General features: G+C 43.6%; 1 protein-coding gene across 2 annotated transcripts in view; it reads right to left on the bottom strand.

Moving 5' to 3' along the window:
* LOC138295999 (zinc finger protein PLAGL1-like) overlaps positions 1 to 12,861 on the bottom strand; it is a 318,202-nt gene that overhangs the window by 18,781 nt on the left and 286,560 nt on the right. For both annotated transcript variants that reach the window (XM_069234701.1, XM_069234700.1), the window contains exon 4: positions 2,140 to 2,624. In XM_069234701.1, coding sequence (XP_069090802.1) covers positions 2,140 to 2,624 — 485 coding nt within the window. The remainder of the gene's footprint in view (positions 1 to 2,139; positions 2,625 to 12,861) is intronic.

Raw genomic sequence — 12,861 nt, forward strand, 5'->3', positions numbered from 1 at the left:
AGGTCCAGGGGACTCGACCCAAGGAGCGGAGTCCGCAGTGACCTTCAGCAGTCGAGAAAGCCAATGGAAGCAGCCGCAGTCCCCACAGGCAACCCCCTGGCAGCACGCACAGTAAGTCGCAGTGAGGCCTAGTCAGCAGAGGAGTCCCACGTCGTTGAAGTAGCAGAGAGGAGACTGTGCTTGGCAGGATGGAGTGCTGGGGGCTAGGGCTACACAGAGTCTGAATATCCCTCAGAGCAGAAGCAAACAAGCCTTGGTAGCTGCAAGAGTCGTGGTGCACAGGGGTACTGTTCTGCAAGGAGAAACAATGGCTTAGTGTCTCTCAATATGCACGATCCACGCAGTTCTGGAGGAGAGCAGATCCACGCAGCTGGTCATCGATGCAGTTGGTGCTTGCAGATACAGGGGAGTGACTCCTTCACTCCCAGCGAGATTCCTTCTTGCTTCTTGGTGCAGGCTGGAGTATTGTCAACCAGAGAGGACACCCAGCTGGGGAAATGTCGCAGTTGCTGGAAAGAGCCGGAGAAGCAGTGTTGGAAATCAGAGTCGTCGCTGGAGATAGTTGGTTCCTAAAGAGTCCAACTACAGTTCCAGTGGCCAGGAGATGAAGTAAACGATGTAGAGGAGTCCTGGTGCAGTCTTGAACGTCAAATCTGGGGACCCACCCTCAAGGGAGTCCTTAAATAGCCCTAAAAGGGAGTTTGGTCACCTAGTAAGGTGACCACCTATCAAGGAGGGGTCTGTGATGTCACCTATCTGACCTGGCAGAATCAAGTGGCCACCTGGAGGAGCTCTGGGCACCACCCCTGAGGTGGTGATGGACAGGGAAATGGTCACTCCGATTTCCTTTGTCCGGTTTCACGCCAGAGCAGGGACTGGGGGGTGGGGTCCCTGGACTGGTGCAAACCGGTTTATGCAAGGAGGGCACCAAATATGCCCTTCAAAGCAAACCAGTGGCTAGGGAAGGCTACCCCTCCCAAACCTTGTAACACCTATTTTCAAGGGATAGGGTGTTTCCTCCCTCTTCCACAGGAAATCGTTTGTCCTGCTTTCCTCTGCCCGAGCTGGTCAAGCAGCAGGAGGGCAGAAACCTGTCTGAGGGGTGGCAGTAGCCCGGGCTGCCAGGAAAACCCCAGAAGATTGGTAGGAGCAATACAGGGGGTCCTCTAAGGCCCCCCCAAAGTGCATGGAATCATACAACTAATACTTTCAACAGTATTGGGGTATAATTCCGACATGTTTGATACCAAACTGCCCAGATTCAGAGTTACCATTATGTAGCTGGACACAAGTAGTGTCACCAGTACACAGGTAAAATTGCTTGCCCGCACTTAAGAAGTCCAGTGTTATGGAATTAGAGTTTGTAGGGGCACCTCTGTTCGTGCAGGGGTGCTTTCACACACAGGGACCTGCACCCTGCCCACTGGGCTAGGAGGGCCTACCATAGGAGTGACTTACAGTGACCTGGTGCATTGACCTGTGGTGAAAAGGTGCATTCCCCTTTATCACAGGCTGCAATGGCAGGCCTGCAGACACACTTTGCGTGGGCTCCCATGGGTGGCATAAAACATGCTGCAGCCCATGGGGAACGCCTGGTGCCCCAATGCCCTGGGTACCTAAGTACCATATACTATGGACTTATAAGGGGGCAACAGTATGCCAATTGTGGGCTGTGCAAAGTCCTAGGCAACGCAGTCTTGATTGTAATCAACCAGGGCGGTGCTGAAGTCAGCAGCGCCCTGCTGATTACAACCTTGTTCTCCGACAGCCTTTCCATGGCAGTATGACCAACATGAACAAGCTGGCGGAGAACAAGTGGAGGGGAGCATGTGGTGGGGGGTGGGAGACCTGCACATGGTGTAGTAATGGATTTTTACTCCTGAAGTGATTTCAACCACACAGTAAATATGAGTAGGTCACAATAAAGGCCTAAACCAAACATATTTTTTAAGAAAGGGATTTGCTCTATTAAATCTCTTCATCCCTCTTCACTGAGCTTTTGAACATGATTTAGTTCATTTTTAACACCTTGCAACATTCGTAGGAAAAGGCATAGTAGGTATGTCTTAAACAGAACAGGACACTGCTGAAGTACAATCTGAAAATCCACAAATCCTACTATATTAAAAAATGCTTTACCTCATTAACTTGTATTTACAAATGAAAGCTTTGGCACAGCCCTGTTGCGGGCACCTGCACGGACGTTCTCCCGTGTGGAAGTAACTGTGAACGGTTAGCTTTTCAAAGCTGCTGAATATCTTTCCACAGAAATTACAGGGATAAGCCTCTAAATGGGTGGAAAATCTCTTTCTGGGCATTGAAGACTTGGCACTTCCTCTCTCTGCAACCTTGGGAGAAGGAGTAGGTTCACTTGCTGAGCTGGAAGGGCTCAACTTTATACTGGAAGAACTTGAAACGCCCCCTTGATGATGCGCAACGAGTGTTACCAATTCGGCCTCCTTTAGTTTCACTTTGTTTTTCACCTTTGCTTTCATTGGCCCCAATAATTTTGGTGACATGAAGCTGATTTTTCCTTCATTAACACATTGATGAGATTCCAGTGAGGCAGTGCTGCTGAAAAGGATGGAACGGCTGGGACATTCCCACTCATCAGTAGGTGTGGTCTGTAAATGCAAGAGGAAATAGATCATACATTTTCCCATAATCAAAATATTCAGAAATAACAATAAATGCATTTTTATTTTATTATATCAAACCTAGCCTGAGAGGGCTACTGAGCCCTGAACATGTTTAACAAATATGTAGCCAACATGACGATGAGGGAGACAGCCTGATACCTTTACAGTGAGAACTAAGGAAATGAAATACATACAAATATATATTAAATTCATTGACAAGGTAAGATGAGGCAGAGGACTAAGGATGGCAGTCTAGGATGGTTAAAAAATGGGAAGACATGGGTTTTGAGATATTCCTACCAAAAACAGCAGTTCTAAGATGCAAAAAGTAATTGTGGATGCCTAATCCATGTGCTGAGAAAGCTCCTGGGTGTGCACGTTGTGCTTCCTCTGTGAACCTTTTTGATATCCAGCATCACCAGGGATGTGGTTCTAGCAGTGTGCCAACTACTAGAATTGTTGGAATTAGTGATAAGATACTTAGGTTTGCTGAAGTGTAGCCCCTTATCCACCTCCCAACAAACTTCAGACTTTGAAGTGGAGCTTGGCAGGCAGAGTGAGCCAATGCAGCTCTTTCGTGTCAAGGAAGATGTGTGGGGATTGGGCTTTTTATACTGGTGGTCAGTCAAACCAATATGTGAAAAAATGCTTTACATTTTGTTTTGGGAATATTCACTTGGATGCATGTAGGCACATGGTTGCTGATGCCTAGAGTGAGAAGACTTCCCTTTGGCCATATGAATCAAAAATATACTTATAACTTCTAAATCATTTAGGACTGCTGTACTCGCGGTGGCAGTCTCACTGCCACATCCTCAGATTTGGATGCTGGTAGTCGGACCGTCGCAACCACCAGGATCCGAGATCCCACAGTTGTGGCGATGCAGAAAGCTGTGGAGAAGAACGGCGCTGCCAATGTAGGCACAGCCATGCTGATCACGACTTGCCTTTCCGCCGGCTTTTTTGTGGCAAGGACACCACCATGAAATGGCCGGCAGAAAGGCAGAGATGGGCCACAGGGGGGCCCCTGCACCACCCATTCCGTGGGCAATGCAAAGGCCCCTCTGTCAGCACAGTTGGAATGCGCACTGACAGCAATGGCAACAGTATGCATTCTGACTGTGCTGGTGGCATCAACAGTGTGGCAGCACAGTCCTCAGCTCTCACTTAGAGCCAAAGCCAATGTCGCCACACTGCCTCTGCAGTATGGCCCTGCTGGAACATCGTAATATGCAGTCTGGGGCCGCCTGCTTGGTGACACCCTCCTGACTGTCATTTTGGGGGTCCGACGGTCGGACCGCCAAGTCCGTAATCGGGCCCTTAGGGTAGCAGGCTTTTACATTTAACAAAAACTTGACGATGGAATAAATTGTGAATGACCCAAATATCAGATTACAAATATTTTATGGCATTAATATATTGTGTTAAAGATATCATGGAACAGAATATCAAAGTCAAGATTTTTTTTACATATAACATTGTTGTCAAAAATATTTTTTTTATCATTTACATTAATATAGCAGTAATCCATTTTTTTGTATTCATTTAATATGTTTTAATTAATATATTCATTTTAGGAGTTAGTATAATTGGTATTCATTGAAATTATAAGGGTTTATTTTTATTTTTCTACATTTAATTAGTCCTTTATAATGTAGTAGCACATTATTTAGTTTTTAGTGGAATAGAGTGCAAATTTATATTAATTTTAATTTACATAATGTTGATAAATATATTATTGTAAATTAAATATTTAACAGAATAACAATTATGTATTTCATGTTTATTATATATAACGAAGTGTAACCTTTACATGTATATTAATTTTTACATTTATGTTAATATTTAATATGTTAGTAAAGAGTTATTGGGTTTGTATAGGAAGTTAATTAAATTATAAATACTTTCAATATTATGTGACATTTGTTATTGCACATTAAACATTAAATTATGTACACTGTTTAATTGTTATTTTATGTTTTTAACTTTAATTCCTTATTTTTTATGAATATTTTAATTTTTACAATTGCTTTTAGCTGTTTATGTTTTATTAGCAGATTGTTGAATTTGAAGGGTGGGAAGTAATTGGTCATAATAGTTTTTAATTGAGTAATTGAGAATTATGAATAATTTAATAGATCACTTAATATGTTAAGCTTGTGTCTTATTTGATTCATTAACTTATTGCTTTTTAATAATTGTTATAAAATACCTTTTAATTTTATTTGTTGTGTTTAAGTAATATTTTAAATTAAATATGTTTGTATTTATTCATTTTTGTGTATCCTTCGTAGGCTGAGAAGTGATTTTTATTTTTGTTAATATAATTTCTTTTTTGTTTTTTAGTTTGTTCTTAAATTATATAGTATTAATTCTTTATATATAATATGATTTAATAATTTTCTGTTATGGTTGTAATTGCTTTGTGAAAAATAATTAGGAGCTGGAATGTTATGTGTAAACCCTCCAAAGTCCAACACTTTTCCTACTGTTGGATTAATGTTACCATCCGAAGTCCAACACCTTCCCTTGCTTAGACTTCACTGGCAATGGTAAATGTAACCTCTGGAGTCCAACCCTTTTCCTTATACGGTGTATATTGGAGTGGGAAAAGTAAATCTAAATACTCTATAGCCTAATACTTTCTCTACTATTGCTTAGACTGTTGTTGGATTAGTAAAAGTCATCCCCTCCGAAGTCCAACACCTTCCCAATTGGTCCTTAGACTAGAGTGGCAATAGAAAATGTAACCTCTCCGGAGTCCAAAACTTTCCCTACTGTTGCCTAGATTGGAGTGGTAATAGTAAATCTGCACCCTCTACAATCCAACACTTTCCCTTCTGTTGCTTAGAATGGAGTAATGGAGTGGGCTTAGTAAATTTAAATCCTTTGGAATCCAATAGTTCACCAACTATTTAGACTGGAGAACCCCTCTGCAGTCCAACACTTTCCTTATTGTTATTTAGACTGGAGTGGGAATGGTAAATGTAACCCATCCAGGGTTACACTATTTTAATATTTTAAATACATAAATATAAAGTGCTCATCAAAAAACTATATTCCTACTTTTTGGTATTATTCCCTTCCACACTATTTGTGCTTTTCCTATTATCAGTATTGGAACACAATATTATGGTACACAATATTTTTTGACACAATATTTGTGCCACAATAGTTTGTCAGACAATCAGAACAGATGGCTAGGTAATGCTAAATACAGGAATTACAGCGAAATTAAGAGGAACATTTGCTGGAAATGGAGATGAACCTGTGTTTTCATTCCTCCAGTCATTGACAACATGCTCCCTTGAAGAATTAGCCAATTGGTAAGACATTCAATAGAAGTCTGATTAATTATGTTTACCTGCAAAATTAACAGTCATGCACACAAGACTGTAAGATACCATCTCCAGGGCCACTTTGTGGATATTCAGCAACATGAAGCAGAGAAGCGCATCCCCAATTTATTCCTATGCATGCTTTAGTGAATCTGCTGATAAACAAACTGGTACCTTCATTAAGCAAACAGCATCCACTTCCTTAATGAAGGTATGTTGAAGTTTTAAGCATAATCGACCAGGGTTAAAACACTCTGTATAGGGCTTTCCAGAGTAACTTTATTCTAAGTCAAAAGGTCCTTTCTTTTTAGCTACATCCTAGAATGATGTCTCAAAAATGACTGGTTTCATGATTACACTCTCTCTGAAATTATACATTTAACAGGGAACATATATTTGAACCTATGCCAATTTAAGAGTGACGGCACTAACTTTAGAAATCGAACCGCCTTGAAAAGGCCGCACTCCAAACTCCCACAGTTGGATTACCGCCAGTGTGGTCCCCTTCCCGTGGCCCCTATTAAGAGTTTCCCACTGGGTCAGCGGGCGGAAACAGAGTTTCCACCGGCTGGCCCAGCGGGAAGCAGCCCACAACACAGACGCCGGCTCATAATTGAGCCGACAGCAATGTTGCGGTGCATAGGGTGCATCAGCACCCATCGTGCTTTTCAGTAAATGAGTGACACGGCTGGCCATGGGTGCCCCCCGCACGTCTCCGCAGCCTTTACATGGCGGTGCTACCGCCTACTGCCATGTAAAAGCTGGCGGAGAGGGGACTCATAATCCCCAGAGCAGTGCTGCTTGCAACATTACCCTGGTGGATCAGGACTGCCAGCACCACCAGACCACCGGGCAGCCATAAAGTGGCACTGCTGGACGGCCACATTGGCAGAAAACCGCCAGGGTCGTAATGACCAGCCAAGAGTGTGAAGACACTAGGAAACTTGAGAGGAAACAGTAAAACTATTGATGAGTTTTTCCAAAGAGAAAATAGAAAATAAGAGTAGACTGGTGCCCTGTTCCCTTTCTTACGACAGATATGTGAATGCCTAGGCCTCCTTGGGTTTCACTACATGTGCAACCATGTCTAAAACCACCACACACACCAACCAGATTCTGATCTCTTCAGTTACCACCACTGGAACGCAATGGGGCGAGATCACAAAACATTTATGACTGGTTGATATTTCCTGTGCTTTCTGATGAGTTAAGGCACTGCTTGTTGAAAACATGTTTTACTACCATATTATGAAAACAGGGTTCTGGAGTTAGTAATGTGTGGCAAGAACATTTGTGCTTGTTCATTGTATGGCATATTTTGTGGTAGTCATACGTTGTGCTGTTTCTGTGCTTCTGCGCATCTGTGCTGCATCATCATAATGTCATTTTGTTGTGCTGCACTGTAGGTTTTGTGTTGTGTTCTGTTTTGTTGTGATATGCCATATTATGTTTTGACTGACGTTTTATGGTGGTTTGTGTGTGGTATTTTGTTATGGTGAGTTGTTTACTTTAGTTATTCAACCAGTGCTGCTGTATTTCTCGCCAAAAAACGGCACATGCCTTCGAAGGTCCTGTGACAGCAACAAGTTACCACTGCCTAAGGTGGTAAAATAGCACTGCACCTGCTCTTTAACTACAATACACTTGTCATCTCTAAAGTGTGGCAGAGACTGAGGCTTAAGGATGCACTCTCAGTGCTCACCGTATGTGATGTGGCCCTGTGACCTGAGATATGAACTTGTTGAGAGTTCAAAAACATCCAGAATAGCCATTGTATGCGGTCAGAAGGGAAGCATGATTAAGAATACACATCATATCTAAATTGCAAAAAGGTGCATCATAAAAATATGCCAATGCATGTTGTATTTGTTTTCTCTGTTCACTTATCACAGAACTGCATCTTCGTAAATATCTCAAATACCCACTCAGTATTCTGTTTCTCATCCAATCCGCATATTATGTAACATGGTATCTTTGTCTAATTATGCAGTACTTCCACTGGAAACGTCATGCAGCTTGTGTCAAATAAATATACAAGCAAAGTGTAAATTTATATTTGTAGATACATTTTCCTCATGAATGCAAAATCTTTCTAATAATTTTTCTGCAAAACTAAGGGCCTCATTACGAGATCAGCGGACGGTTTAGACCGCCCACCGAACTTCCGACGGGGAGGTTGCCACCATACTGACTACCTCTCCGTTGGGCCCATTAAGAGTTTCCCGCTAAGTCAGCGGGCGAAAACCTGAGTTTCTGCCCGCTGGCCTAGCAGGAAACAGCCTACAGCATTGTCTCTGGCTCGTAATCGGGCTGACTGCAACACTGTCAGTGAACATTGCAAGTGTGCTGGGCCGGGGGCGCCCTGCACTGCCCATGCCAAGTGCAACTGGCATGGGCAGTGCAGGGGCCCCTGCACCCGTTCTTCACCAGCTTTTTCATGGCAGTGCTACCATCACTAAATGGCTGGCGGAGAACGAGGTCATAATCCCCAGTGCAGCGCTGCTAACAGTGCTGCACTGGCGGATTGGGACCACCACTTACTGCCAGACCGCCGGGATCCCTGATCCTGGCAGAGCTGGCAGTCCCACCACGGCCCGACCACCAGGCTTGTAATGTGGCAGTTCGGACCGCCGCATTGGTGGCTTATGCTGCCCAGGTGAGGCAGAATTGTAGCCTATTTCTAGGGCAGTACAGCTTGGTGGGAGTGGTGCTTGGTGCTATAACCTGGTCAGCACAGGTTCTAAACCAAAGCAGAGACTGACTTTGTGAACAATGCATGACAATCTACATTACCAAAATAGGCAAAAGGTCAGTCTTCCATTAATTAGTTAAGTAATCATCAGAGTTGAAAAGTATTTATTTAAAAAATGTAGGGAACAGAAATTCATAAAGTTCGGGATCACGCTGAAAAATAAAGTGTGCAAGGCACTAATGTTTCAAGATACATATGAAGCAGGAAAACAGTAAGAGAACGGGATTTGTCGAATGCCTTAAAGCTTTGGTATTAAAGAATCCACAGTTTATATTTTTAGGTGACTCAATAAAAAATTATGAATGTCATCAACTTTGATTTCCACAAGGTTACTGACATGGTTTCCACATGGCCACCACACCAACAAACCAAAAGAAGCCAAAGATGGACTTTGTTGATGCAGTAAGCTGGCAACCCTTACTCTGTAAGATCAAAGAAGGGGCAGTAGCTAAGTGACTCAAGGCTCATGTAGAAGTCTATAAACTATTCAATAAAAAACAGATTGTGCTAAAGCCAAATCATAGCATAGAGGTCCTGGACATAAGCAAGCATTACGTTACAAAGAAACTGTCAACAGTGAACATTCAGTGGTCTCTGGGAAGAAACCGAAGAGGCAACAAAAATATATTTGAAATTTGAAAGCCTGGGCTTAAGCACTGATCTCTGTCATCAATGTACTCATCTACTGAGCAATCAGGCCCAGCTCGAACAAGTTACCCACATAGTAATCAATGAGAAAGGTGAAAAAATCATCAATAAAAGTCACTGGGTACAATCTACCTGCTAGCTCACTTTTAAAAAGACTTAACTGCAATGTTTGAAATGTTAAATATTTTTGGAGCTGCCACGTGACTCAAACCCAATGCAACCACATCAGCCAGCCATGATGCTCTCCATTTTGCAATTCGTAGTTTTGCTTAGTATATGCCCAAAAACACACACATCATGCAAAGTGCTCTTGGCTAAAAACTGTCTGAAGCTCTGAGACATAACATGATACTAGCTACTGGCTAGATTATAATAATGTGAAAAATTAAAAGGCAAATATAAACACATTTATTGTAAAAAAAATAATTTATGTCCATGTATGTCACTCAGACATTTTGGGTCTGATGTCGACGTACAGGCTACCTCCCACCAGGCCCATTACGACTTTCCCGCAAAGTTTCCACCCATCAGCCCAGAAGGAAAGTGGCAGCAGAATTGTCGCCACCCGCAGGGTGTTCCAGCACCCTCGTAATGCTCGCTGTCTGCACAGCATACAGTGAGCATTGCAAGGGTGCTAGGCTGGTGGAGAACCAGATCCTAATCAACAGGGTGGCGCTGACTTCAGCACTGCCCTGGCTGATTCCGTCCCCTGCCACCGTCAGCCAGTCGGAATCCAAGATTCCAGTGGAGACGGCAGTGGGTTGGCAGTGCTGCCCTCCAACCTCAAAGTGGCGGTCAGACCACCACAACCACAGAAGTCCGACAGTCACGGCAAGTGTTGTGGTGCGAGGACTGCCACACTCGTAATCAGGTCCTTTATCTCTTTTGCTGCTGATATATTTTTAGTTTCACATAGGAGATTATTTTTAGGCAGTTATAAAATAGAAATGCCCCTCTCCCACTCGATCTTAGTTGAAGTGTGTGGCTTGATTGCTATATTTACACTGCATGCTATTTATTGTGAAACCATAAAATGCATAACTGAGATTAAGTTTTATCTACGTCAGTTAAAGATGATGTACTCATGCTGCAACAAAATTCTCTTAAAATTTGCTTGCTGTACTTAGCGTTTTGTTGAAGAAGTGTGAGAACTTTTCTTATTTTCGGAAGAGCCCAATCAAATGTTTTTCACGGGGGAAGAGAAAGGGAGGCATACAAAAAATCTGAAACCTTTAAACTTTACCTATAACAAGAAGACCAGCAGCCCCTCATGTAATGGCTGGTGTGAGTCATACAGGTAAGAAATGGATGGAGGATCTTGCTCGGCGAGGAGATGTAGGATCCTATTACGAGTTTGTTGGACGGGAAACCCATCTGCCAAACTATTGATGGGGTGGTCACCGCCATGCTGGCGATCTCCCTGCCGGACCCGTTAGGACTTTCCCGCTGGGTTGACCGGTCAGCCAGCGGGAAAGTAGCGGCATCATTGCTGCTGGCTCTTAATTGAGCCAGCCGCAATGCTGCTGCACGTAAGCGGCAATAGCACCCTAGGAAATGCACAGTCTGCTTTGCATGACAATGTGCATTTCGAAGGTGCCACAGGCATGGGCAGTGAAGGGGCCCCCCTGCGGGCCCCTGCACCTGTTCTCTACCAGCCTTTTCATGACAGTGGTACCGCCTGGCTGAGAACAAGGTTGTAATCAGCAGAGCAGCACTGCATTCAGCGCCGCCCTGGCTGATTGCAACCTGCACCCGCCATCAGCCCGCTGGGATTGAAAATCCTGTCAGGGATGGCAGTAGGTTGGCGGGTCTGCCCGCCAACCTCGTAATGTGGCGGTGGGACCACCACAACCGCAGCGGTCTGACCACCACTTCAGCAGTCATAATCAGGCTCGTAGTGGGCTGATATATGAAGATTATTCTATGGAATGCAGTGAACATTAGATAGCAAAGAAAAGCGCTATGGGGCATAATTTCTAATTTCATAATAAATGGCAAGCAGATTGCATGAAAGGAAGAGAAGCTTCTTTGCAGAGGACAGTAAAATCTGAAACAGAGTTGATACCAAGGGAAAGTGGGACATATTAAGGGGCTCATTATGAATTTGCTGGTCGGACAAGCCGACTGCCACACTTGCGGGGACGAGGCGGACGTCAACCCGGCTGCCTCACCACCAGTTGTATTACGATGCTCCCACTGGGCTGACCGGCGGGAACATCATATTACAATGTTCCTGCCGGTCAGCCTGGCGGGAACAGTACTCCGGTGGGGTACTCCCACTGAGTAAGTGTGTCTTACTCTCGAAATTCCAAAGGAAGTGACAACTAGAGATTTTATTTTGAGATTGACAGATGGTAAACTCGATAACAAATGTGGCGGATAACAACCTGTCTGCCATATTAAAAGTGCTTCATAACCGAGGCACTTTCAAAACGGCGAACAGGATTGTCATCATTTTTTGACAGAGTATTCTGCACACCAAGCAACGCCTAAAGTCTGAAGTAAGTCACACTTACTCACAGAAAACCCACTGTGTGAATTAGGCCCACGGATTCCAAACAGTAGGGAGGCAGAGGGAAAACCCTAGACAAAGCTGATGTAGATGCACAGTGAAAAGTTAAAAGCAAGAGAAAGGAAGAAATTATATTAACACTGTTTAAATCATTTGGGAGGCCTCACCTAGAGTGTTGTTTCCGATTCTCCAGGCCCTTTCTCCAAATCCATGCAACTAGACGAGAGACAGTCCAGAGAAGATGGTGCAAATTCTGCATCAGATATCTCACGGAGAGAAATGCAAACATTTAAATCTCTATTTCCTGAAAGAGAGATGGATGAAGGGAGATCGAAACGCAATTAAGTACCTCAGGATATAAATACTCTAGGGAATATGTGGCAATTTCAGCAGAGGAGCGCCTTAAAAGTGTCCAGGGTTGGCCTGAGATGACCACTATGTCAATCAACTGCTTTTACATCCTTTGTATATGCATGTACTCTCGACACTCGTGGAACCAATGTTCGGGGTTTCAGGGTAACAGAAGGACATTTTCATCCTTACTGAAAAGGTGGTAATGAAAGGACCACCTTTTAACAGATTTTTATGGGGCAAAATTAATCAATAAAATAGACGCACAGATGTAAGCAAAGTGTAAAAACAAAGGTAGGAGGACTGAAAACTGAGTGGTGTCTACAGCGTAAAAGCAGATGTGGAAACGAAAAGGCTAGATATGCCTAAGGGTGCTAATCTGATTTGAATACCTATGTATCAATAAATCAGTGCAACCTTTCCTTCTATCGGTGGGCTCGTACTCAGATTTTACAATACTTCACACGGATACATCACCTGTTCAACTGACCATTTACTAATTAACTATACAGAATGTATGGGCAACCACTAATAGCCCACACCAGCAGCAGGGATCCTTCACTAGGGCATCCAGCACATGCTCACCCTCAATCTGAGCCCCTGGAAATACTCTCGAACGGG

The sequence above is a fragment of the Pleurodeles waltl genome, chromosome 5 (assembly GCF_031143425.1).
Source record: "Pleurodeles waltl isolate 20211129_DDA chromosome 5, aPleWal1.hap1.20221129, whole genome shotgun sequence".
In the NCBI taxonomy this organism is placed as follows: domain Eukaryota; kingdom Metazoa; phylum Chordata; class Amphibia; order Caudata; family Salamandridae; genus Pleurodeles; species Pleurodeles waltl.